This window comes from Hippocampus zosterae, chromosome 15 (genome assembly GCF_025434085.1).
Source record: "Hippocampus zosterae strain Florida chromosome 15, ASM2543408v3, whole genome shotgun sequence".
Lineage (NCBI taxonomy): Eukaryota > Metazoa > Chordata > Actinopteri > Syngnathiformes > Syngnathidae > Hippocampus > Hippocampus zosterae.
This window is the reverse complement of record NC_067465.1, coordinates 7,431,845-7,457,266: the sequence shown is the minus strand read 5'-3', so window position 1 is coordinate 7,457,266 and position 25,422 is coordinate 7,431,845. Positions and strand designations below refer to the sequence as shown.

The following is a 25,422-nucleotide window of genomic DNA, read 5'->3' as shown; positions in this document are numbered from 1 at the left end:
ACTCCTGGCTTGAAACCTTCATTTTTAAATACGTACTAACTCACTCGAGACACACATTGGACACCCAAACTTTGTTAAAAATCCTAATCCTATTTTGAAACTCAGACGAGGCTTAACCCATAACCTTGGCTTGCAACCTTCAGCCCTGAGTTGTAACTTCTCAAATGACATTCACATTGTTGTGCAGGATTGAGGATGTGATATTTATGTTTAAAAAAAAAAACCCTAATTCCGCTCAAGTTCTATTTCAGTGTCAATACAACTCTGGCTCGGACCCATCTTGGAAATTGTGCAAGTATCTCGAAACATCCGCGGAAGGGAACCGGACGCTATGAAGAAGAAACGGCGTCGGCGAAGTCTCTCAGCCAATCAGAACAGTTTGCAGCCGAAGCGGCGTTCAGGAAGTCAACAGAGGGGAAGTTTAGTGGTTTTCTTGCGTCACTTCGCTTTGTGTTTGCAGATGCAGACTGAAGGTAGGACAGCAATTTTCTGTCACTTTTTACAAAAAAAACCCGACAAAAACGACTCTGTGGATGTTCTCAAGACCCACACTGAAGGGTGCAGGTGTCGGGAGATGAAGCAGAGGAAGTGATGGGAGATTTGAGTTGACTCACTTCAGGTTTTTACCGCTACATCGACAGAGAGGCCTGTGGGCATCGGTGAAATTGTCAGATAGGGGTCGGCGATCGCTTAGGTCAAGTCCCTAGTCTTCATTTTTGTCTGGTTTTAAGTCTCCAGTCCAAAAGATGCTAATTGATTAGTTTTACTTGAGTTGGGAGAGGCATGGGTGTGGCCTTTTGACGATAAATCAAGTGTATCAGTTAAAGGTGGGGGAAGTGGTGAACCGCATATGCACGATGACGGCGATTGTCAAGCTTTTTAAGGGCCTGGGACTTTTTACAGGACAGGCGTTTTTCCAAGTACCCCCTGATAATCTTTTGACCCGGAAATGTAACTACCACATATGCAGGTGAATGTCATAAGATTTTTTTTTAAAATCGTGTTTGTTCCTCTTCTACTATTCTCTTAAATTATTTTCAAAAGGGTACCCCTAATGCAGCGTGTCTCCATGTTGTCAGAGTACTAGTGGTGAACAGGCTCCCTCTAGTGGTACACCATAGAATTGCTGAATTACATGTTCAAACTGTAGATTGTGGCTTCAACTTTTTTTTAAGTACAGTTCAGTTGTGTTTAACTTAAGCATAAAACATTTTTACTTAATCTTTTACAACAAATCTATTTTGAAACATATTGTTGTACTGTACTGTTTTTTAAATACATTTTTAGTCAACTAAAATATTTACTTCTATGTTGCTTTGGCCCCACTAGACTAAACACAGTAAGAAAACGTAAGCAACATAGTAAAAGGGAATGCAAGAAATTACCTGAGGGTTTTTGTTTGTTTGTTTGTTTGTTGGGGGGGAGGGGGGGTTGCGGCCACACATGGTGATGCAGGTCAAATCTGGGCCGGGCCTTGAGTTGACACCCTCGCCTTACATGGTCCTTGTTCATCCTCATTTGACAGACCTGAGTAGATCAAAACTACAATGTCCCCTCAGTGAGGACGACACCTCAATTTCCTTGAGAGTCCAGTCGCATCAAAACAGGGCTGGACTGGCGTTGGGATTACAAGAGTTGCCAAGCCATGAGGAGAGTCCGGAGAAAAGGGGCCAGCAAAGACAAGGTGTTTGGTTGTGATCTTCTGGAGCACCTGAACGCCACCGGCCAGGAAGGTACGTTGGGGGGTCCCGGACCACAAAACACCTGGACCACTGAACTTTTATGAAGGTCTTCCTCTGCAGTCCCTCAGGTGTTGCGGTGCTGCAGCCAGTTTGTGGAGGAACATGGCGTGGTGGATGGAATCTACAGGTTGTCCGGTGTTTCATCCAACATCCAGAAGCTCAGGTGAGTTCTTCGCCCACCCATTCTCCGTCACACCTGTGACCCTTCTTGTCGCCTCCACAAACAGGAGTGAGTTTGAGGGCGACGGGACCCCGGACCTCAGCAAGGAAGTGTACCTGCAAGACATCCACTGCGTCAGCTCCCTGTGCAAAGCATACTTCCGGGAGCTGCCCAACCCGTTGCTCACGTACCAACTTTATGACAAGTTTGCCGTTGAGTAGTATCCGACACGACACACTACACCCGTGTGGATTCTTTCAATGCCATAGCCGTCAAATTCAGTAAAAAAAGTGATTGCATGAGATTTGGCTGAAATAAGATCGGCAATATCAGAGACCTCCGCCAAAACGTTTTTTTTTGTCCATAACCTCGACATGTTAAACGTGAGTTTCTATGTTGAATTGACATCGCTGCCAAACATGTGATGTGGATGAAAGCGTGTCACCACAGGGAAGGAAACGTACCCAACGCATAGTGTCTCTCAAGAACGTAAATCTCTGACAATGCTTTCAGAAAGTTATCACCTGCAAAATCATACTCCTATACTAATCAAAAATTCAGACCCGTTGAGGCAGTGCGCCTTAAATGCTAATGTTTTGGTCATGTCGTTTCCAAAGAAACTGATCATCTGAGACGTGACACAAGTGTCAAAGTGTCAAGACCCTTGACCTTCACCAAAGTTTTGTCATTTATCACCTGCAAAATTATACTGCTGCCTAAAATTTTGAACTGCAGTCTGTAAGAGCCCCCGATGAGATTCGACCTGTCTAAACATAGTAAACGGGGGTTTCCGTGACAAATTTCGCTGCTATAAATCTGGGTCAGCTACAGATTGAATTTGTGAATTTACAGTGGTGGGATCGACACCACTGCGAGCATGCTGGGAAGAATATCGAACTGTTGTATGTCAAGACAATAGGAAGTAACCACCAAACCTTGGTGGCATCAACAGATGTTAGTTAGTTCAGGAATGACGAGATAAAAATGAGAGTACATTTTGTGATGGATGTCTTTCCATCCACCCAGCTACCAAGAACACGAGCGTTTCTTCTACTTGCTGCAGGAGGCTGTGGCCGTCCAGCTGGAGGAGGAGCGACTGGTGAAAATCCGAGATGTCCTAAAGGAACTTCCGGCGCCGCATTACAGGTTCGGTTTTTCGATATCGTACCGTGTTCACTCGTACCGATTGTGCCTGAATGTCTTTGTCTTCCGCCCTCCAGAACTCTGGAGTTTCTGATGTGCCACCTTGTCAAAATGGCCTCATACTCACCAGAGACCAACATGCACGCCAGGAACTTGGCCATCGTCTGGGCGCCCAACCTGCTCCGGTGTGGACGTCACGCTTCTCCTTCATCCCTTACGAAGACGGTTGAGAATTCAAATAATGGGTCAAATCTGCTCTTTAAGGTCAAAGGACATTGAGGTGTCCGGTTTCAGTGGCACCGCCGCCTTCATGGAGGTCAGGGTCCAGTCCATTGTCGTGGAGTTCATCCTCACACACGTCCCTGAGCTGTTTCCCCAGCCGAGTAAACGCAAACACGCAAGCCTGTGTCGCACTCCGGCTACAATGTGTTAACTCTTCCCGTTTCTTTCAGACGTCACGCACAGCAGGAGAAAGTCTCTTCCGTCCCCAACAGCAATCTCCAGCCATGAGGAAACCCTCTTCAAGCCTCCAGCAAACTTCGGACACATCAGTCCAGGGGATAGTCCAATTCCGATCCGACCTTACCATGCCGTTATAGAAGGCACCGATAAGTGAGTAGACGATGTTTGAGAACTGCTCAGACATCGAGAGAACTTGTTCTTTGGTCTTATGTGGGTTCTCGCGTCACGGCGGCACATTTTGTTCACCTCAGGAGAAAGGGCTCCTTCAAAGGAAGGAAGTGGATGTCCATTTTCAATATCGGCAGTCGCTTCCACGACCCGAGAAGACGGCATAAACACTCGGCCAAAGGTATGTTGAGTAGAACTTATTGTGGTGAGTCCGTGATCGTGTTGTGAATTGGAACACAAATCAATTCGGGTGGTCGCTGAAGCTTATGACTGCACGCAAATCAGAGGGGCAACATGGTTGTGTTGAGTTTTTATTAAAAAAAAGTGTTTTATAAAAACTCAAGGGGAGAAGCACTCACTAGACAAGCTAACAGTTGAGCTAGCTTCTTTCAATTCCTGCTCTACCCCATCTTTTCCTTCCTTGGATTTTCCCATCTGGGTTTCAGTCCGGATGCCCTAAATCTGTCTAGTCTGCTTTACTAGTCCAAATGGACTCCAAACTACATCTTACGTCAACACTATATATATTTTTGTGTACAGAGAAGGAATCATCGGGGTTGCGTCCAGCTCGAAGCATGGACTCTCTCAGCATTGCGTCATATTCAAATGAAGGTGCTGCTCTCCTCACCCTCATCAACATCCCCTCACTATCAGATTCTCAAACCTCCAAATGTAGATTTCTCATTGTTCCTTTTATTCCAGATTCTATTCGTCCTCTGCAGACGTCTCGCTCCACCAAAATGTCCGGCTTGGAACCTGCACCATCACGTAGCCCCTTAGGCGGAAGTGAATATGCCGTGACCTACCGTAGGGGGACGGGACTTATGAGCGGGGGCACTCAGGGCACCTACACGGCCCTTGACCCCGAAAGTGGCACGGACGGCGTCTCTGTCCAGTCTAGTTCGCCGGGAATCTCCGCGAAGGCAGGCCGCAGAGCGGCCATGCACATCACCGGACCCACCATGGTCACGGTGCCGCTGCACATCACTTCCAACTTAGCTTTGGGTCTTCTACAGGGAGGTGGGAGTGACAGGGTGGTCCACCGTGGTAAAGATAAAGATGGAAGTGATCAGGAAGGAGACAACTATGTGGAGAGGAAGCATAGTGGAGGAATGGAAATGAAAGTTAAAGAACTTAGGGAAGCTAAAGCAGAGACGAAAGAGGTGGCACACGGGAAGGAAGTCATTGTGGATGAAGATGCAAATACATTAGTTGACAAAGAAGAAGAGGCCAATAACGAAGAAGCAATCGCGGAAGACTGCAGAGCGGAGCCAGCGGTAAAAGAAACCTGTGGCAAAAGTCTGAGTTACGATGTCGATGAAGACGTTTGTCCACAGCATGTCCATGAAGGTAATGTCCAAATAATAATATCATGATGCATGCCTGCTCGCCTTCAAACATCTCAATTGCAGAAATGGAAGGAGTGCCATCCGCCAAATGCGAGGACAACAATATTTTTGACTCTTTCGGCGTCCTCAACTCAACCGAGGTGGAGCAAGATGACCAAGAGCTGTCGGGCTATGTTCAAGATAACTTTGAATTCCTGGATCATATGGACTGCAGCGTCTCCTGTCAGGTTATTTGTTATTTTTTTTCTTTTTAATGGGTATAGGTTTTTTTGTATTGTTATTGTGTAATCAGATACGCAGAATGCCTCTGCATGTGTTTAAAACTTCCCGTGAAGACTTACGGCTTAAGGCTAAAAGGTTTAATTGGAAAATTTTGCCGAAAGTCCAAAGTCTTGACTCACCCCCAGAACAAAAACATACTCTCTTTTCTATTTGAAAGACAGACAGACAAAGACCTTGTTTGACACTGGGGCTGAATAACCAAAACCTGAAAGACCTCAGTGTATTTTTAACCAAAATTAAAGAATCAAAAGAATAAAGTCTTGCTGGGACCAAAAAGGACATTAAAGGGCCTTGCCATAGTTAAAGACCGAGGACTATCTTTAGCCAAAAGAATAGGCTCAGATAAGCATAGTCTTACTAAGATTTGGACCACAAGACCATGATCTTACCAAAGACTCGGACAGTAAGAACTTAGCATTCTTTGAGACTTGTACCTACAGACAAAAATATATGGAATGTAATAATGTACCGAGACTTGGGCAGGATGACCTTTGTGTCGCTTAAAGACTCTAAACGTTGCCTTGCTTAAGTCTTAAAAGGACACAACGTGGAGGAAAAGCAGCTCAAGAATATGCTTGAGACTTAAGTTGTAAATAGTAGCTGAACTTACGACTGGTCGGTGAACAGCCCAGAAGTATTTTTATCGGGAATATATTATCGCTTCAGCGTCAACCACTTCAAACTTGTCTTTTCAGATTCCTCTCCACTTCCTCCCGGACTGTACCCCCCAAGTGAATGAATTCTCCGTTGAACCTCCTGGACATTCCGACGACGAGTACGAACTGATAGAGCAACCACCTCTTGACGCCACGGGGCCCGACGTCAGGCCAAGCGTGTGCTGCGAGTCAAATGTTCAAAGCCAACTGAAGCCCCAGCAGTCGCGTAGCATCGATGCGAACGAGCGGCACGCAAAGTCCCTCAGCTTGCCTCATATGACCTCGCCCGTGTGTGAACCCGAGGAGTGTTGCAGCAACGACGATAAAGACGGCGCAGCAGATGACGACACAGCAGATGACGACACAGCCGACTACTACAGCAGTGATGAAGACAGCAGCTTGTTTGCTCGGAGCCTCCCTGCGGACTTCTTTCTAAGCAATGTGTGTGATGTTCTACCGGAGGACTTGCCAGCCTGTACTGCAGATAGGGCTCCGGCGGACCAGTCAGGTCAACCAAAGGAATGCAATTCTGAAATCTCTGCCGATAAACAACAAAATTATGGAAATCAGAGCCAGGATGACATGGACACAGTCAAAGAAACGATACCACAAATTGAAAAGCAAATTGACCACCGAGAGGAGCACAACGGTCCAAGGTGAAAAGGATTTGGCTCTCAAATTTCCATTTGCGATATGATCCTTCCTAAAACTGTAACCTAGTGATCTAAAAGGGCATTTAGTCATGGGCACAAGTAAAAACAACGAGTTAAATCTACACCATCTAAATCCTCACCAGGTTATTACTCAGCCATGCCCTACATTTTGATTACACGCAACTTTTTTTAAGGGACTTAAAATGATTTTTAAAGTATAAGACAAGAAAAAAAATCCTTGTGTGCTTACTCTTGTAGTGTGGAAATGTCTACACACTACTTGTTTTAAACTTCATCTGTAAAGCGAGAAGAAGCTTAACCCTTCTCTGATTTCTTTGTGCAGAAATGAAGATCTACGAATCAAGGAAACTGGTCCAGAACCTCTCCCCATAGACGTGCATTCATACCATTGTGTGGATTTGCAAGAGCACACGAATGAATCAAGTGTTAAGGCTATTGAGGGTGTAGAGGTTGACAAGCTAAGACAGGAAGATGATGAAGAAGAAGAAGAAGTCCATCACTTCTCTACCTTTGAGTATACTAAGAAAGAAACTTCCCCGGTAGAGGAGTACCGAGATATTTCTGGGGAAACCACAGAGGAGTTTAAGGAGGACCAGAATGATGGAGATGAGAATAACGGGACTGAGGATGTGACTGCTGAAACTATCATAAATATGCCGGAAAATCTCTTAACAGAAGATAGAGCGGTATCAGGTTCTGAAAAGACACAGGAGGGTGACCTCGGGACGGACGATGCCTTTGGAAAAATCTGGGACGAGCTCGAGGAGGTCGTGTGTGAACTCATTGAGGATGAGGAAAGAAAGACATCGGATATCAGCGATAGCAGCGAGATCAAGATGATGACAACTGCAGGAAAGAACCCAGAGGATACGGACATCAATTTACCAGAGAAATGTGGCCAAGAAGGAGCGGTTGTGGGAAAATCGTTGCCTACAGAAAACAAATCAATGGTTGAGGAAGTGAAAGTGACAACAAGTCTTGCAGATACACCACTGAAAGAGGTCAGTGTTGATGTTCCGGAGTCTGGGGAAGAGGTGAGCTCTGAGGAGCGAAGATTAGAGAGGCATGAACAAGGACAAGAGGTTGCGGAATTGTTGGTACTCAATGAAGTCCAACCCAACCTTGAGAAAGTGACAGTGACGCCAAGTCTTGGAGATGAACCCCAGGAAAAGATCACATCTGAAGTTCTGGACACTGGACAGAGTGGGAGGTTTGAGAAGCAAAAACCAGAGAGATGGGAATGGGAACAAGAGGGTACGGTTCCCAAAAAGTTGGTGCCACAAAAAGACAAACCTATTTGTGAGGAAGTGACAATGACACCAAGTCTTCGAGATGTGCCCATGAAAGAGGTCAGTTCTGATGTTTTGGAGTCTCGAGAAAGGGTGAGGTTTAAGGTGCAAGTACCAGAGAGGTGTGAAGTTGAAGGTGCAGATTTGGAAAAGTTGGTGCCCAAAGACGACAAACTCATTTGTGAGGAAATGATAATGACACCACGTCTTAGAGAGTCACCCCTGAAAGAAGTCAGCTCCGACTATCCCGACTCAAGAGAAGGTGTGAGCTTTGAGGAGCGAGGACTAGAAAGAAGTCAACACCAGGGGCCAGTTATGGAAAAGTTGCTGCCCAAAGAAGATGAACCCATTTGTGAGGAAGTGACCATAACAAGTCTTCGAGATCCACCTGTGCAAGAGATCATCTCTGATATTCCTGAGCCCAAAGAAAGTGTGAGGTTTGTGGACCGAGGAATAGGAAGGAAGTTGGTTATCTCAAAACTGCCAAAGGTTTACCAAGTGAAAGCGGTGCCAGTGGTGCTGCCCAAGCCCCAACACTGCAAGCTAGCTGCCCGGAGCCTCCGACAACAGCAGCAGCAAGAGAGGAAATATGCCTATGCACCGGATGATGTCGGTGCCAACTGCAGCAGGGACATGTCCCAGAACAGCCCTATCAGTATGTGCTTCGATGAGGCTGTTGCCATAGCCACCATGAAGCGGGAAAAGGAGCGCGAGTGTGAGCGGGAAAGGCAACGGGATTGGGTGGGTGAAGTACAGTGATGGTCCAAAGGTACGCGGTTCACAAAAACTTTGTGATACTGGACTTCCAGGTGATTTTTTTTTTTTTAAAGATAAACCAAGAATGCACAATTACCTTTTCAAGTTAACTTAATTTGACCTTCTCAAAACTTGTGAAGGCACATTTCTGTTTCAGTAGATGTGTAATTTGCTATTATCTAGCAAGGAACTGAACAAGAAAATTCACAAGAGGTGTTTGATCAATGAAAATTTTGCCTGGTTAGCTTATTGTTGGAGAACAGCTAGTTGTGCAATAAGCATTGAAACATCAAACAGGTGCACTTGGATTCAAAAATTTGAGAGAAGTACAGATTAAATTCACACGTAAAGGTTATTGTGCATGAGAATATGGGCCAGTTTTTGCTGAATATCGAAGCCGGGGACATTTTGGAGGGATCATCCAATTGCAAAAGTATTTGGATATTCACTAAGCCAAGTACTTTCAGATGTCATTTTTAGTCTTGACTAAACTTCAAATTGCGCTCACTTCTGTCTGCTGTCTATGGATGTATATGTAGTTTTAAAAAATTGGACATATATACAGTGTATGTATTAAACCTGTCTTCTATTACCTCCCTGCCATTATTATTATTATTATTGACATTATATATGTCAGTTATGTTGTGCGTTATTTGTTTAAAAAAAATCAAGGTGTCCGTTACCATGTTTCTATTTTTAAAATATTTAAGTAGTCACTTCTTACGTAAAAGTTGTCAATTGCCACCTGCAATGGTTTGAAAAATCCTTAAGGTTTAATGTCAACCAACCACTAACCAAAAAAAAAAAAGTCCAAATTGAACGACTGTCAAGATGTCAAATCGTTGTTAAATTTTAAACATGCATATTTTCTTTATCAGCGGCAGCTTACATCAATGAAGTCTTTATTCAAAAGAAAAATGTTTAAAGCGGTGCATATCTGCTTTCGGGTAAGTACTCGCTTTAAAATTTTTGACAATCAGAAGAGTATGAATTCGCAAGAATGTGCCATGTATTCATTGGTTCTAGTTTATTATGCAGCGTTTGTAAATATTCAGCAAGGCAATATAAAAACATCCCATTTTCCTTTTTCTAAACTTGTTGGAAAAAAACTGGCTTTTTTTTGTTGTTGTTTGTTTCGATATATATATGTCAGGACTTTTTTTTAAAGAATTAGTGTACCCACAAAATAAACCCGAGCATGTTACGATGATTGAAAAACCTTGTCCACACCTTAAATACATTAAAAACAGTTCTGTGTCAATATTAGCATAGAAAATAATTTATTTGTTCAGTAATAAAACCAACACCAATGAAAAGTACACTGATATAAAAATGTCAGTGCCCCCCGCGAACCTAGTGAGGATCAAGCGGTTCGGAAGATGAATGAATGAATGTTCACAACTTTGGCTGAAAGATGCGGACTAAAGAAACAAGGTCTTATGGACTCAGACCGAAAAATCTAGGGCTGTCCAAATGACCTTGGTTTGGCTCAAGGAGTTGGCAAGAACATTAGGACCAAAATGCCAAAACCTTGCTTTAGACCTGGACAGGAAGACATCCAGTGTGTCAAATTTTGATCAGAAAGCCCAAATCCTGGTTTATGACTCCAGTATACCAATAGGACTTTGTCCAAAAGACTATGACCAAAAAATCAAGGTCTGGCTTGAAATTCAGATGGAATGACATCGGCAAGACTTGCCCCCAAAAGACTTACTTGAAGCTCAGGCAGAAGTACTTTGCCCTGGCTTTAAACTAAAACACCCGAACCTCAAGACAGAATGTAGGTCTGGGTCTAAACTGGGTCAGATTACCAATAGACCAAAGTCTTTCTTCACACTTGGAAAGACGTAGCCTCGTTTGAGTCTTGCCCATAAAACATCTACATCTACCTTTAGAGGTTGCCCAAAGGACCATGTCCAAAAGACCAAGTACTTTGTACTTGGACCAAAAAAGACAGGAATGGCCAGGCCTAGTGCATGACTTTCCTCAAAGAAACAGAGGTGGGCTTGGACTAGGATCAAAAAACAACAAGGCCTTACATAGAGCCATGAGCCAAAAAAACGGAACCAATGGGTCTTACTTTAAGGTCAGACAGAAAGACCAACGGCTGGCTTATGACTCGTCCTTAAAAGGTTATCGTTTGAGACATTGGCCACAGGACGAGAACCAAGATACCATGGTCTTGCTAAGGTCTTTGAATCAAAGAAATGGACCAGAAGAATGATTTTTAAGAAGTCTCACTTTAAGGTCAGAAAAACCTAGATGTGGCTCCTCCCAATAACTGTCGGTTCTCCACTAACTACAGTACATTAACTTTGGTCCATAATTCTCCCACAAGAGCAGGACCAACATTTGCAACTCTTTAAAAAAATTGACAATTAACGGTAAGACCGGTTTAATAGACACCAAAGAGCTACAAATCTAAACAAGAAGTCCATTATCCACCAGGACACCGGAATGCCGAAAACCTCGATGACTGTTTTTCCATTCTCTGTCGCTTCCTTTCCTCCCATGATCACTTTTTGTCTTGTCCCTGTCAGTTCCTGTCTTGACTCGGTCACTTCCTCTCCTGTGACTCTCTGTGCTCCCGCGATAATCCTCCTCGTGGTCACCGCCTACCTCAAGCTTCTTCGGGGCGCTCTCGGTTCGGTTCCATCTTCTTCCTCGCCGCACACTTCGTCTCCCGCCCTTTCCTCCGCTCTCCTGTGGCTGGACGCTATCCTCCACTCGGTGTGGTCCCGCCGGCTTGATTCTTGACTCTGTTGCAAATCCCTCCGTTCATCTTGCCCATCATTATTCTTCTTTTTGGGTTTCTCCTCCACTTTTTTATGAGACCCTGCTGTTTCTTTCTCTTGCTTCTCCTTCGAAGTCGTGGTCCAGTTCTCTATCTCCTTGTCCATTTTGTGCTTCTTTCTCAGCCCTTGCTTCTTCTCTGTGATTTTGCCCCACTCAATCCGTTTGTCCAGTTTTAATTCCATGAGATCCAGCTCTTGTTCCAGTTCTGCCAGCTTCTTAGGATCTGACTCCAGGTCATCATCGACCTCTACCTCCACCTCCTCGATCTCCTCATACTCCTCCACCTCGATGCCATCCATGGTCTTCTGCAGCTGTGTCTTGACCTTGTTGAGCTCTAGGAGGCCATCCTGAAGCTCCTTGCACACATCCCTGATCTTGGATGCGAACTTGGTCTTGGCACCTTTGCGCAGGTCATGGGAGTCCTTGGCGAGGAAGAAGACATCTAGGGCCAGGAAGAGCGCCGACATGACCCCCGTGGTGACGCTGATGGCCTGGGCGGCCTTGGCTGCTCCAGCCCCCACACTCAGAACCTGGACAGTGCTAATGAGCTTGTCGGTGTTGATCATTAGGGCCTTTCCCGCTCGGCCGCCTTCCTTCACCACATGTTTGATGTTGCGGTTCATGGCCTTCTTGGCAGCACTCTGCGAGTACTTCTCAAAGTCCCACTCCTGCAGGGTGTCTATGCCTTCCTGCACGAAATTCATACACTCGCGGATGTCTTGGATCTGCTCCTGGTAGTCCTGGATCATCTTTTCCACTTTCTTGCGGTCCATGTTCGAGTGGACGGCGTCTGTTATATTGGCCGTGGCCGAGGTGATGCTGCCCGCCGTGGCCACGCCAATGCCTACCGCCGTGACAATGATGGAGGCGCCAAAGGTGAATGGCGCCAGGATGAGCCCCGTGATGGTCGTCAGGCTGCCAGCCACGCTGGCCACGCGTCCGCCTACGGCTGCCGATATCGTCTTTTTATGGAACTGGTCTGCGGCATCGGCAACAGCCAGCAGCTCAAGGATGCAGTGTTGCAAGGATGCCCCCCGCTGGTTGAAGAGGTGCACAAACAGGCGCGCTGCCATGTAGACACGGTCGGCCGCCTCCTCCATTGCTCTGCGGACATTGACATGAAGGGACACTTCATTAGATACACCTGCATTACATTTACTGCTACCTTATGACATTTACTACTCTCCCTCTATACGTCCTCCAATGATCAACCAATCACAAGTCACCTACACCACCCATTAATGTATCACCTATCCATCCATCCAACATCAATCGATCCATCAAACACTCAATCAATCGATCAATTTATCCATCAATCGACGGTATCATCCATCCATCCATACAACCTCTCAACCATCAAGCAATCCGTCACTATCTGTAATTCTTATCTGTAATCCAACTATCGACTGAATCATCACTCCAACCATCCATCTCTGTAAATCTGATCTAGCCACTTATCAATCTCACAATCCAACACTGATCCATCCAACCAAAGGCCCATCAACCAGCTATCAATCATCCATCCATCCATCATCATCGATTAACCAAGCACCGTCTATCATTTATCCACCTCACCATCCATCATCTATCGATGCATCCATAGATCACAAATCCATCACATAAAATTTAACCATCCATCCACCTGTCCATCAATCTGCCCACCCATTTATAATCAAAAAATTATAAAACTAAGAGTGTGCATACATTCCCTCCTCATCTTCTTGGAAATTGGCCGTCTCGTTCCACTCGGCCCAACCTGTAGAGACAGGAAGTCAAGACAAACGGAAAAAAAAACTACACAAAAAAAATTGAAGATGGTGCACTCGCCTATAACATTTTTCCACCACTCTATCTGAAAAAACAACACGACATTCAACTTTGACCTCATGTTGTCATGTTATGCTGATGGGGATGCGGATGGTGGCGGCGCACACACACCTCCTCGGATTCCAGTGGGTTTCCCCCAGTTGGGTATGCGGCCAGCTCCACCGGTTGGATCTCAAATGTACTCTGAAAAATATACAAAAAAAATAAATCCAACCCCCATCATACACGATTGTCACACGAGACCTCAGTTCAAAGTAGTAAAGAGGAGGAAGGAAGAAACTCACCTGTGCCGGAATCATCTCCTGCATCTCCAGACTCTCCTCAATGACCGGCATCTTTTCTTGGGCCTGAGAAGCAAAAGGCAAGAGAACGAATATCACTGAAGATGAAAACTTAAAACTGCAGGCAATCTCTACTGGAAATGGGCCTCAAAATATCTCCCTCAAAGCAAAATGATAGTCATCCTGTTTTTTCAGGCAAGGCTTCCTGAGTCTTTTTTGTGGGTTTGCCCATCATAGATAATGCTATTAAATGTTGTACTGCAAAGACAAACTGGCTGAGGGGTTACCTGTGACGACTCGTTGAGTTTTGGCATCTTGGGAAGAGTTGTCTTGACTCTGAAGGATACAACCTGGAGGAGGTTAAACAAACAAACAAAAAAGTGACATGACAGTCAGACCGAGAAAATATTTTGTGCGTCGCAACTTCACAAAACAAAAGGCTCACTCGTCTTTTTTTCTTGATGGTCCTCCTGCGTTTCAGCCCCCCGCCCACAGATGGCGCCGCCTCCTCGTCCTTATCATTGTCCTGCGAGCGTTAACAGGGCATTAGACCGTGTGAACTCATCTTCCCATGTGACTTGAAAAACAGCATTACATGTTTGTCAGCGGTTTTGGGCATCCTCTTGAACATGGCAGTGAAGCCTCCTTTTTTCTCCTGCCAGACATAAACACACAGTCAGATATACTGTACAGTATGTCCACACGTCAATCATACTTATTGTAAAAGGATTCCAAATGTGTACCGTGTACTCACTCACCTTTGCAGTGGCAGCTTCAAGATCGACAGGAGGGCCTGCTAATTCGTCTCCTGACAAGTCATCCTTGTAGGAAGCAAAAAACCAAAACCAATACAATTCTCTTCAGTGAAAAGCATAGTTTTACCCGTATACAACTAATGTTTGTTCTAAATGTCTTTCAAAATATAAAGAAAATAAATGCAAAGTGCGGCAAAAAAAGAAAAAAATAATAATAAACACGGTATTTTCCTCCTGTAATTTACCTTGATACTTTCTTCCTGATTGCCATCACTATGAGGATCCTGGAAGCAAAAAAAAAAAAGATGCAACTTTCGATTATTTTTTCAAATGAACACAAGTAGAAGATCGGCTCGGAAATCACCTTGGTGGCGAGGGAGCGTGGTGCTGTTTTGGGCGACTTTTTTAAAATTCCCGCCAAACCTCCCATCTTTTCCTGGGAACGAAATATTGTGTCATTAAAAGGGGTGAAAACAGTCCAAATGTGACGTCTGTCACCATCGTTTGCACCTTTGGGGCATTTTCTTCTGTCAAGTTTTCATTGCTGGCCGATAAGAGCTTCTTTTCCTCATCGCCATTTGACGCCTGCAGAGCAACAATTAAACAACAACAATTGAGAATAACAACAAAAACAAGAAAAATAATCAGAATCTATGGTGTTGTCACCTCGTCGCCTGCTTTCGGCGTTTTCTTGAACATGCCACTGAAAATACTTTTTCCCTAGGAAAAAAAATGTTAGGAATCAGATCAATCATGTAAGACTTTTTCCACCTCCCTCCCGGTGACAAGTGCACTTAAGTGATGCTGACCTCATCCAGCAGGTTGTCTTGGCTGTTGGATCTTCTGAAGATGCCCGCCAGGCCTCCCTTTTTCACCTAAGAGTGCACTTTTTTGGGTCAAATCTCAAACAACCGACAAGCCAAAGCATCAAGCGGACTTTGTTGAAACCTTGGGGACGTTTTCGGACAAGTTCTCCAAGCTCCCAGATGCCGCCACTTCACTCTTGACGAGGGCTTCCTGAAACGGCAACAAATGGTGTCGTTCCTTAGTATATACAGTAGTTCATCAAAGAATTACTAACGAAATATTTTGGGGAGTGGGAGGAACCTTATCGCCCTCTGTTGGCTTCTGAGGCTTCTTGAACATGTTGCTGAAAAGGTTTTTATCCTGGAAAAAAAGAATCAGTTGCAAAATTAAAAAGTTGAAAATTGCTACAAAAAGTCTTGCACATTTGTACATACAGTGTAAATGAAACAAATATTCCACTAAGATTTCTTGAAGGTTAAAATTGGCAGCATAATTTCAAAGATTTTTTTTTGTTAAGAAGGAAAATGAAAAGAAATCAATTTTTAAAAAATTACACTAAAAACAATACAAAATAAGTTATATTGCACATAAGTAACTAATAAGTACAAAAAAGTAATATGTTCAATTATGAAACAAAATAATTGAAATTAATATTTCTCAATAGAGGCAAACGACCATGTATCGTGAGGCGTTTTTAGCCGAATAAAATGGCCGAAAAAAACGACCATGTATAGTAAGGCGTTTTTAGCAGAAAAAAAATCACCATGTATAGTAAGGCGTTTTTAGCAGAAGAAAAAAACGACCATGTATAGTAAGGCATTTTTAGCCGAAAAAAAACGACCATGTATCGTAAGCCGTTTTTAGCAGAAGAAAAAAACGACCATGTATAGTAAGGCGTTTTTAGCAGAAGAAAAAAACGACCATGTATAGTAAGGCATTTTTAGCCGAAAAAAAACGACCATGTATCGTAAGCCGTTTTTGACCGAAAAAAACGACCATGTATAGTAAGGCATTTTTAGCCGAAAAACCGACCATGTATAGTAAGGCATTTTTAGCCGAAAAAAACGACCATGTATCGTAAGCCGTTTTTGACCGAAAAAAACGACCATGTATAGTAAGGCATTTTTAGCCAAAAAAAAACCGACCATGTATAGTAAGGCATTTTTAGACGAAAAAAACGACCATGCATAGTAAGGCATTTTTGGACTAAATATTTAGCCAAAAAAGCGACCATGAAGTCAATTTTTAGCCGAAAGAAACAACCATGATTAATAAAAAACACAACTGCACTGCTCCATATGGTGCTTTGGATCAGTGGTTTAGTGATGGAGTGCCATACAAGAGGTTCAGTTTTCGAATCCTGGTCAATATCTATTCTTTAACCACCATATACAACTAATTTGTGGAAAAACACAAAACAACCCAAAGGTTAACTGTGGTGGGTTAGCTCAATGGTAGAAAGCTGAAATTCCAAATCCAGCGGTCAGGTGTTCAATTCCCAGTGTTTGCAACAAGGTCACATATTTCTTTAACCACCATTTGCAGCTTTATTTAAGAAAACACAAAACATGCAAGAAGTTATGTGGTCGTGTGGCTCAGGGGTAGCGCAACGATGTCCCAAAATAGTGGTTGGGTGTTCAATCCCCAGAGGTTGCAACCATATCCCTTCTTTCTTTAACCAACATGATAAGAAAGGCAAATTGAAGTCGTTTTTTGTATCGTATTTTTAGCCGGAAAAAAACGACCATGTATAGTAAGGCGTTTTTAGCAGAAGAAAAAAACGACCATGTATAGTAAGGAGTTTTTAGCCGAAGAGTAAGGCGTTTTTAGCTGAAAAAAAACGACCATGTATAGTAAGGCATTTTTAGCCAAAAAAAACAACCATGTATAGTAAGGCGTTTTTGGCCAAAAAAACGACCCTATATAGTAAGGCGTTTTTAGCCGAAAAAAATCACCATGTATAGTAAGGCGTTTTTAGCAGAAGAAAAAAACGACCATGTAGAGTAAGGCATTTTTAGCCGAAAAAAACGGCAGAAAAAACCGACCATGTATAGTAAGGCGTATTGAGCAGAAGAAAAAAACGACCATGTATAGTAAGGCATTTTTAGCCGAAATTTTAAGCCGAAAAAAACGACCATGTATAGTAAGGCGTTTTTAGCCGGAAAAAAAAACGACTATGTAAAGGCATTTTTAGCCGAAAAAACGACAATGTATAGTAAGGCGTTTTGAGCAGAAGAAAAAAACGACCATGTATAGTAAGGCATTTTTAGCCGAAATTTTAAGCCGAAAAAAACGACCTTGTATAGTAAGGCGTTTTTAGCCGGAAAAAAAAACGACTATGTAAAGGCATTTTTAGCTGAAAAAAGGATCATGTATAGTAAGGCGTTTTTAACCGAAAAAACGACCATGTATAGTAAGGCATTTTTAGCCAAAAAAACGACCATGTATAGTAAGGCGTTTTTAACCGAAAAAAACGACCATGTATAGTAAGGCGTTTTTAGCCAAAAAAAACGACCATGTAGTAAGGCGTATTTAGCCGAAAAAAACGACCATGTATAGTAAGGCGTTTTTAGCCGAAAAAACGACCATGTATAGTAAGGCATTTTTTGACGAAATTTTAAGCCGAAAAAAAGACCATGTATAGTAAGGCATTTTTAGCCGAAAAAACGACCAAGTATAATAAGGCGTTTTTAGCCGAAAAAAACGACCATGTATAGTAAGGCATTTTTAGCTGAAAAAAGGACCATGTGTAGTAAGGCGTTTTTAGACGAAAAAAACGACCATGTGTAGTAAGGCGTTTTTAGCCGAAAAAAAAACGATCATGTATAGTAAGGCGTTTTTAGCCAAAAAAAACGACCATGTAGTAAGGCGTATTTAGCCTAAAAAAACGGACGAAAAAAACGACCATGTATAGTACGGCGTTTTTATCAGAAAAAAAACGACCATGTAGTAAGACGTATTTAGCCTAAAAAAAACGGACAAAAAAAAACCCGACCATGTATAGTAAGGCGCTTTTAGCCAAATAAAACGACCAAGGCATTTTTTTCGGCTAAAAGCGCTATACATGGTCGTTTTTTTTCGGCTAAAAACGCCTTTTTATGCATGGTCGTTTTTTTCAGCTAAAAACACCTTACAATACATGGTCGGTTTTTCTTTCGGCTAAAAACGCCTTACTATACATGGTGTAGTTTTTTTGGCTAAAAACGCCTTACTATACACGGTCGTTTTTTTCGGTAAAAACGCCTTATTATACATGGTCGTTTTTTTCCGGTAAAAAACGCCTTACTATAGATGGTGGGGGTTTTTTGGGCTAAAAACGCCCTACTATACATGGTGGGGTTTTTTTGGGCTAAAAACGCCCTACTATACATGGTCGTTTTGTTCGGCTAAAAACGCCTTACTATACATGGTTGTTTTTTCGGCTAAGAACGCCTTACTATACATGGTCATTTTTTTGGGCTAAAAATGCCTTACTATATATACATGGTCGTTTTTTTTCGGCTAAAAACGCCTTACTATACATGGTTGTTTTTTCGACTAAAAGCGCCTTACTATACATGGTCGTTTTTTTCGGCCGTTTTTTTTCGGCTAAAAACGCCTTACGATACATGGTCGTTTTTTTCCGGCATAAAAACGCCTTACTATACATGGTGGGTTTTTTTTGGCTAAAAATGCCTTACTATACATGGTGGGGGTTTTTTGACAAAAAATGCCTCACTATACATGGTCGTTTTTTTCGGCTAAAAACGCCTTACTATACATGGTCGTTTTTTTCGGCTGTTTTTTTTCGGCTAAAAACGCCTTACGATACATGGTCGTTTTTTTCCGGCATAAAAACGCCTTACTAAAAATGTGGGTTTTTTCGGCTAAAAAAGCCTTACTATACATGGTGGGGTTTTTTTGACAAAAAATGCCTCACTATACATGGTCGTTTTTTTCGGCTAAAAACGCCTTATTATACATGGTCGTTTTTTTCGGATAAAAACGCCTTACAATACATGGTCGTTTTTTTTCCGGCTAAAAACGCCTTACTATACATGGTCGTTTTTTTCGGCTGTTTTTTTTCGGCTAAAAACGCCTTACTAAAAATGGTGGGTTTTTTCGGCGAAAAACGCCTTACTAAAAATGGTGGGTTTTTTCGGCTAAAAAAGCCTTACTATACATGGTCTTTTTTTTCCGGCTAAAAACGCCTTACTATACACGGTGGGGTTTTTTCGGCTAAAAACTTCTTATTATATACATTGTCGTTTTTTTCGGCCGTTTTTTTTTTTCGGCTAAAAACGCCTTATTATACATGGTCGTTTTTTTCGGCTAAAAAAGCCTTACTTTACATGGTCGTTTTTTTCGGCCGTTTTTTTGGGGGGGGGCTAAAAACGTCGTTTTAAAAATGGTCGTTTTTTTCGTTTTTTCGTTTTTTCGTTTTTTTCGGCTAAAAACGCCTTATTATACATGGTCGTTTTTTTCCGGCTAAAAACGCCTTACAATACATGGTCGTTTTTTTTTTCGGCTAAAAACACCTTACTATACATTGTCGTTTTTTTCGGCTGTTTTTTGGGGGGGCTAAAAACGCCTTACTATACATGGTCGTTTTTTTCGGCCGTTTTTTTTCGGCTAAAAACGCCTTACTACAAATGGTGGGTTTTTTTCGGCTAAAAACGCTTTACATGGTCGTTTTTTTGGCTAAAAACGCCTTACTATTCGGCTAAAAACGCCTTACTATACATGGTCGTTTTTTTCGTCCGTTATTAAGGCTAAATACGCCTTTATACATGGTCGTTTTTTTCGGCTAAAAACGCCTTACTATATATACATGGTCGTTTTTTTCGGCTAAAAACGCCTTTTTACATGGTCGTTTTTTTTCGGCTAAATACACCTTACTATGCATGGTCGGTTTTTTTCAGGTTAAAATGCATTATTACACATTGTCGTTTTTTTCAGCTAAAAACGCCTTAGTCATTTTATCCGAAAAAAACGACCATGTATAGTCAGTAAGTATAGTAAGGCATTTTTTTGTGTGTGTGGATATTTTTTTAGTCGCTCAATGATATTACTGCGATGGCATCGTTGTCATCAAATCCGACTTTTTTGTTACCTTGGGAATGCCCCTATCGGCCACATCATCGCCGCCCACTGCCTTTGTAGTCACTTGCTCCTTGTCCTCCTCGCTATCCTGGAATTGGGACATGGATGGATGCAAATGTGGGGAAAGAAATAAAATAAAAATAATTCGAAATTAACACTCACCGGTGAGTCAGCCCTCTCTCCTTTGTGGGACTTTTTCAGGAAGACGCCAAACAGCCCTCGATCCTTTTCCTGACCCCGCCGCCCCACACAAAAACATGTTGACCATGGCCGCACACATGATATGGAAATGTTAAATATTCTCTTCCATACCGCTTTTCCCGATAAATCCTCATTGCTGGCTGACATCATTTTCTCCATGCTCTCATCCTGCAAGTGACAAAAACAAAAAAGACGGGAAATACATGAGATCACATTTTTTATTTATTCAAGTTTTTTAATGCAGAAAAATCCATTAAACAAGTGATGCTCACCATGAACAACCTATAATTATACAAAGTATATGATTAAAAGTTAAAATTAAGTACAATATGAATACGTACATGTTTTTTCTTTTTTGCCAAAAGAAATTAAATTCTATTTTGCGACATTAAAATGTTCTTATGGATCTCAAATGAGCACCAGAGGTTGTTGTTTAGTGCTCATTTTCAGCCCCGTGTCCGCTTTTTGAGTTTCAACATGCGGTTTGAAAAATAAATAAATAAAACAAAATAAAATTCCTGTCTTTCAGTCTTTATTTCGTAATGCCAAGAACGTAACTGCACCAGGGCTACACAATGGCATCTTATTAAAAAAAAAAAAATCCCTTTCTGAGTTGCATGGGCGGTTTGAAAATAAATCAATCAATAAAAATCCCACCTCTGCTGTTTGGCTCATATGTACAGTATTTTTATAAAACGCCAAACAAAAATACGGTGAAAATGTTTTTTTTTTTATTTTAATTTTTTTTTCATTTTTAAAAAATGAAGGAAAATTCACCAAGTTGAGATGGAACCAGAACTGTTAGTCAAAGGGAACACTTTTGCAACATCGCCTTTTGAGTGTGTGTACTGTCTTTTGTTCAAAATGCAATAGCGGCACTGAATAGAGATGACGTGCAGCCTTCTTTTTCATCATCGTCATCCTCATGTCTTACTTGTTTGGATTCTGCACTTTTGTCCTGTTTGACTTTGTTACCGTCCATCCGTTCCTTTTCCGCCGCTTCTTTGTCGGGATCGAGATCGCCTCCACTGCCGCCGCCGACCTTCAAGGAAGGCAAACTTCAACGTCTGCGCACATGACGATATCATCGTCGGGGAGCACCTCATACCTTGCTTGTGGACTTGAGGTGCTTCATTACCCCCTTTAGGACACCCTGCGGAGCGAAAGTCACACGCTGTCACATCTCGCATACGCAAATACAAACACAAAAGTAGAGAAAAACACAAAAACTTGTACACTCACACATACAAAGGCGTGCACACACACACATTTACACAAAAGCATGCACACAAATGGAGGAAAGTACACGCACACAAATGCACGTACACGATCACATGACACACACACACACAAAAGTACACAGTGTGTCAAATACCGGTTTGATGGAAGTGGTCTTTTTGTCCGGAGCGTCATCACCTCTGTCCTGGTTGTCAGTCACATGACTCTGCAGTAAATACCTCCATGTGAGCCACATTACCCCAAAACTGGTTTTAGGTAGGTTTGAATTTGTGTGTGTGTGTGTCTTGCACACAACCACGCCCACATGCTCCCACAAACCCGTTTAGCCAGAGAGTGCATACAATTATCAGCCCGCATTTCTCTGAGCTTCTCGTACAAAGTACAAGTGATGTATTCTTATCGTGGACAGTGCACAAACGCAAGCTTTGGAATCAACCATGGTCTTGATTGAACATACACAAAATCAGTCAGCATCTTGCAGTTGCCAGTTGCCCGTCCCCAATAGAAAGTAAACTGGTTAGTACAGGGGTGGCATGGTGATGGATTGGTTAGTGCATCCACCTCACAGTGCAGAGGTGCAGCGTTCAATTCCAGTTCCGGCCTTCCTTATGTAGAGTTTACATTTTCTCCCTGTGCCTGTGTGGGTTTTCCCCGGGTATTCAGGTTTCCTACCACAATTCAAAAAACGTGCATGGCAAGTTAATAGGGCACTCTAAATTGTCCCTCGGTGTGAGTGTGAGCGCAAATGGTTGATCGTCTATGTGTGCTCTGCAATTGACTGGCAACCAGTTCAGGATGTTTTCCGCCTACTGCCCAATGGCGGCTGTGATTGGCTCGGGCACGCTCGCAACCCTCGTGAGGAAAAGCGGATAAGACATGGATGGTTAGTACTGTGGATTAGCGTTATTTGTATAACTGTGTTAGCATGATTAGCATTACATTATTAGCTTGATTAGCACCCTCGTTGCTTACAATGAATGACATTTTTTTGACTTTCAGGCTTCGTCGAACTTTGGCCGTCAGGACAGATGGACGAGTCTACGTGTGAGGGGAACGATTGATGTTGAAAATTATTTGTACCGGTAAATAAAAATTGTAATCTGACATGACGGTGACAAACCTGTTTGGTGTCAGTCGCCGCATCTGATTGGACACTTCCGGCAGAAATCTGAAGAAAGAAGAGGACCAAGTGTTGGCGGCCAACACTGAGATGGCGTCAGAAGATGGTCTACCTGCTTGTGGTCGCTGTTGCACTGACTGTGTCTCGTCGTCCAGGTCCTCCTCTGCACGCGAAAAAAAATTGAAATTAATTTTGACTTTCATTTGTTAAATTGTGACAGTACTGATACTACACCTTTTCTGCTCGTCTAGGCGCCGGTACGGGAATTTCTGGCTTTTTCTCCTTTGGCTCGCTTTGTGGCATGTTTCGATTGGCCTAAAAAAAATCACGTAAAAAAACAACAACCAAAAAAACGATTTTTTTCCCCACCGTCATTTGTGTTGTCAATTGTAATCACCACAAATAGGGCCAGAGTAACATGACAAACAGAAACCAAACCAAACCATTCATCCCGAAAAGTGAAAACATTGTAATGAGCATGCCGGGCCACTAGTGGGCGATATGCCGATATCCCATGAAACAATTGCAACATTTTCAGTGTTTTCAATCCCCAAAGTGACACCACATGAACAATCTATTATTTGTACTGATTTTAAAAAGTTTCATGGACAACCCTGATTTGTAATCATTCAGATGCCAAGAAATAAATTAATGTTGACAAGATTTTAACAACTAACACACTTACCTCACCATCCATGTCTAATCTTTTCAGGAGAAATTGCATTTGACTCAGATCCTGCACACATACACACATGTACACAAATAGAATTAATTTTAAAAATGTATTTAAAAAATTAATAATGTTCCAATCATACACAAAAGGAAGACATTATTAACTTGCTAGCAACCAATCAACCTTGGAGGTGATGGGTTTTCAACCAAAATAAAGTTACAAAAAGTTCCAATTCTGAAAAGACATTGAAAAAGAACCCACCCTCTTCCAAAAAAAAAATCAAGGAACAATTCAAAACATTTTTTAAGATAAGAAAATCTTGATTTGTCTCACAATTTTTGACAGTTAAACACTATTTTGTACACACATTCAGCTTGAGTCGTGGAGGAACCACAGGCGTAGGCTTGTCCAATTTCTCTGCATCGATTCTTTGAGGCTGAAACAAAAAGTCGTATTTTTACTAAACGCTGATTATACACCTCTACAAATAGCCGCTTACGGTGCGGAGTAAGTACCTCAGGATGCCAGCGAGGCAGTATGGACTGTGAAGACAACACAGAATATTAGAAATACAACTTAGGTTTATGATTTTTTTCCCATTTGATATTATTTTATGTTTTATCTTTCCATTCATTCTCACAGGCTTTTTCTTTTTGGCTTCAGGCTGAGCCATCTTCATCTCACTTCCCTAAAACGAGACAAAATGTTCAGATAAATACCGTAATCGCCATGGTAAATACTTCCACATGCTTGTGAAATGATGGAAGTTGATTGATGAGCACATTTGCATTTGCAGTGTCAACTTCACTTGTGTCACTTGTACCTCAAAATCAACTTCCCCCACTGAAATGAAACAAAATGCCATTCATCGCAGCTCCAAAAAACAACAAACACATTACAGGAGGTCAGTCTAAAACGCCTAATGTAAAAAAAAAGCCGAAATTATGATCACTCATCACCAAAATGTATGTACACAGCTCTCCTCATGCCCACATCAACCTCTGAAAACATTAAAATGATCAACCCAGTCATTTGATTTTTTTTGGATTCTATTAACATTACATGTCACAAACTATAAAATGAAGACAAATAAACAAATACAATTTCCATGTCAATTATAAATACAGGTATGTGTTTTGATTGTGTGTTTAGGACATTAGAGACCGCATGCCAATGAGAAAAACATACGCCAAAAAAATTTAAATTAAATGAATCCAAATGAATGAATTAATCATGAATTGAATCATGATTTTCTGCTCGGATTCAATTAACATTGTGTTGCTCATTTTGGTGTGTGCGCCTTGGCCACGAGGGCGCGGTAGAAAACAGATACACTGCACACAGAAAGAGCATCACAAGAAGATACAACACTCGTTGCTTTTCGCAGACGTATTTTTAAAAAAGTGACATTGAGGCTACTTTTGTGAATCCAAAGCCGCTACGTTCCCAAGAGGAATTATAAGATCTACGTTTTAGATTATTTTGTCACGCGTAAGTTGCTTCTTAGTGACTACTTAATTATGAAAACACATATTTCCTGTCTGTTTTACTGCGAAAATACCAATTTCCTCAATTATCACGTGCTTCCAGATTGGATCGACCGGAGAACTACAAAACAAAATAAAGCAGCATTTTTCTAATGTTTCAATGAACATTGAATCATGACAGACAAACGGCAGATATTCAATTAAACACTGTACAAAAACAATAATTGCCGAGCACATTAAATTCATTTGAAATGTTAATTGTGTCATTCATGGCGTTTGACTAACCTCGCAGTTGTTCCTCTGTCACTGAAATCTGGACACATTCACACACGAACACAAAGTGAACACTTGTCTCGAGATTTTCCAAACTTTTCACCACACCCCGCAACACATCTGCAACCCCGGAGGCGTTCAAGGGCACCCATGAAGCTCCGAAATTTCCGCCTTCATCACAACCTCCGCGGCGTGACACG

The 25,422-nt window shown here is 42.2% G+C and overlaps 2 protein-coding genes and 2 long non-coding RNA genes across 17 annotated transcripts in view; 3 read left to right on the top strand and 1 right to left on the bottom strand.

Annotated features, from left to right (window-relative positions):
• The first annotated feature begins 366 nt into the window (after nucleotides 1–366).
• Nucleotides 367–9,273, top strand: si:dkeyp-68b7.12 (uncharacterized). Of its 2 annotated transcripts, none has more exons than XM_052088007.1 (14): nucleotides 367–473; nucleotides 1,526–1,733; nucleotides 1,803–1,905; nucleotides 1,970–2,114; nucleotides 2,966–3,048; nucleotides 3,123–3,230; nucleotides 3,310–3,428; nucleotides 3,498–3,657; nucleotides 3,759–3,856; nucleotides 4,216–4,287; nucleotides 4,378–5,025; nucleotides 5,088–5,251; nucleotides 6,002–6,618; nucleotides 6,959–9,273. In XM_052088007.1, exons 2-14 carry the CDS (start codon nucleotides 1,646–1,648, stop codon nucleotides 8,682–8,684), a joined length of 4,131 nt encoding a protein of 1,376 aa, XP_051943967.1. In that variant the 5' UTR covers nucleotides 367–473; nucleotides 1,526–1,645; the 3' UTR covers nucleotides 8,685–9,273. The 2 variants fall into 2 exon arrangements, with proteins under 2 accessions (XP_051943967.1, XP_051943968.1); XM_052088008.1 differs by having other exon boundaries at nucleotides 411–473; nucleotides 1,560–1,733.
• An 805-nt stretch (nucleotides 9,274–10,078) lies between these two features.
• The window catches only part of LOC127616445 (uncharacterized), an 18,996-nt gene continuing 3,652 nt past the window's right edge, over nucleotides 10,079–25,422 (top strand). The window contains exon 1 of the long non-coding RNA XR_007967116.1: nucleotides 10,079–10,813. This is a non-coding gene — a long non-coding RNA (uncharacterized LOC127616445). The remainder of the gene's footprint in view (nucleotides 10,814–25,422) is intronic.
• Nucleotides 13,339–25,422, bottom strand: part of LOC127616440 (titin homolog) — a 31,700-nt gene continuing 19,616 nt past the window's right edge. For 2 of the 13 annotated variants that reach the window (XM_052088021.1, XM_052088022.1), the window contains exons 3-28: nucleotides 23,978–24,004; nucleotides 23,830–23,898; nucleotides 23,475–23,525; nucleotides 23,024–23,104; nucleotides 22,902–22,952; nucleotides 22,790–22,837; nucleotides 22,642–22,707; nucleotides 21,806–21,874; nucleotides 21,539–21,583; nucleotides 21,365–21,472; nucleotides 20,542–20,598; nucleotides 20,392–20,460; nucleotides 20,240–20,317; nucleotides 15,448–15,507; nucleotides 15,289–15,357; nucleotides 15,150–15,215; nucleotides 15,007–15,060; nucleotides 14,851–14,925; nucleotides 14,705–14,776; nucleotides 14,586–14,624; nucleotides 14,344–14,406; nucleotides 14,181–14,240; nucleotides 14,031–14,111; nucleotides 13,873–13,935; nucleotides 13,589–13,651; nucleotides 13,339–13,487 (exon numbers count right to left, since the gene is read on the bottom strand). In XM_052088021.1, the coding sequence (XP_051943981.1) occupies nucleotides 13,362–13,487; nucleotides 13,589–13,651; nucleotides 13,873–13,935; nucleotides 14,031–14,111; nucleotides 14,181–14,240; nucleotides 14,344–14,406; nucleotides 14,586–14,624; nucleotides 14,705–14,776; nucleotides 14,851–14,925; nucleotides 15,007–15,060; nucleotides 15,150–15,215; nucleotides 15,289–15,357; nucleotides 15,448–15,507; nucleotides 20,240–20,317; nucleotides 20,392–20,460; nucleotides 20,542–20,598; nucleotides 21,365–21,472; nucleotides 21,539–21,583; nucleotides 21,806–21,874; nucleotides 22,642–22,707; nucleotides 22,790–22,837; nucleotides 22,902–22,952; nucleotides 23,024–23,104; nucleotides 23,475–23,525; nucleotides 23,830–23,898; nucleotides 23,978–24,004 (1,710 nt within the window). In that variant the 3' untranslated portion in view covers nucleotides 13,339–13,361. Of the gene's footprint in view, nucleotides 13,488–13,588; nucleotides 13,652–13,872; nucleotides 13,936–14,030; nucleotides 14,112–14,180; nucleotides 14,241–14,343; nucleotides 14,407–14,585; nucleotides 14,625–14,704; nucleotides 14,777–14,850; nucleotides 14,926–15,006; nucleotides 15,061–15,149; nucleotides 15,216–15,288; nucleotides 15,358–15,447; nucleotides 15,508–20,239; nucleotides 20,318–20,391; nucleotides 20,461–20,541; nucleotides 20,599–21,364; nucleotides 21,473–21,538; nucleotides 21,584–21,805; nucleotides 21,875–22,641; nucleotides 22,708–22,789; nucleotides 22,838–22,901; nucleotides 22,953–23,023; nucleotides 23,105–23,474; nucleotides 23,526–23,829; nucleotides 23,899–23,977; nucleotides 24,005–24,102; nucleotides 24,151–25,234; nucleotides 25,386–25,422 lie in introns of those variants that run through there. The other 11 variants (XM_052088024.1, XM_052088023.1, XM_052088020.1 and 8 more) reach the window with 10 other exon arrangements.
• Nucleotides 22,098–23,029, top strand: LOC127616446 (uncharacterized). Its single transcript, XR_007967117.1, has 3 exons — nucleotides 22,098–22,552; nucleotides 22,669–22,751; nucleotides 22,834–23,029. It is a non-coding gene; the product is annotated as an uncharacterized LOC127616446 (long non-coding RNA).

Excerpts from the sequence above, each read along its gene's own strand:
- si:dkeyp-68b7.12 (XM_052088007.1), top strand. The coding sequence starts at position 1,646 with ATGAGGAGAGTCCGGAGAAAAGGGGCCAGCAAAGACAAGGTGTTTGGT. Across the intron at positions 2,115-2,965 it reads AACTTTATGACAAGTTTGCC|GAGGCTGTGGCCGTCCAGCT; the intron begins GTTGAGTAGTAT and ends TACTTGCTGCAG. Across the intron at positions 5,026-5,087 it reads TCCACAGCATGTCCATGAAG|AAATGGAAGGAGTGCCATCC; the intron begins GTAATGTCCAAA and ends TCTCAATTGCAG.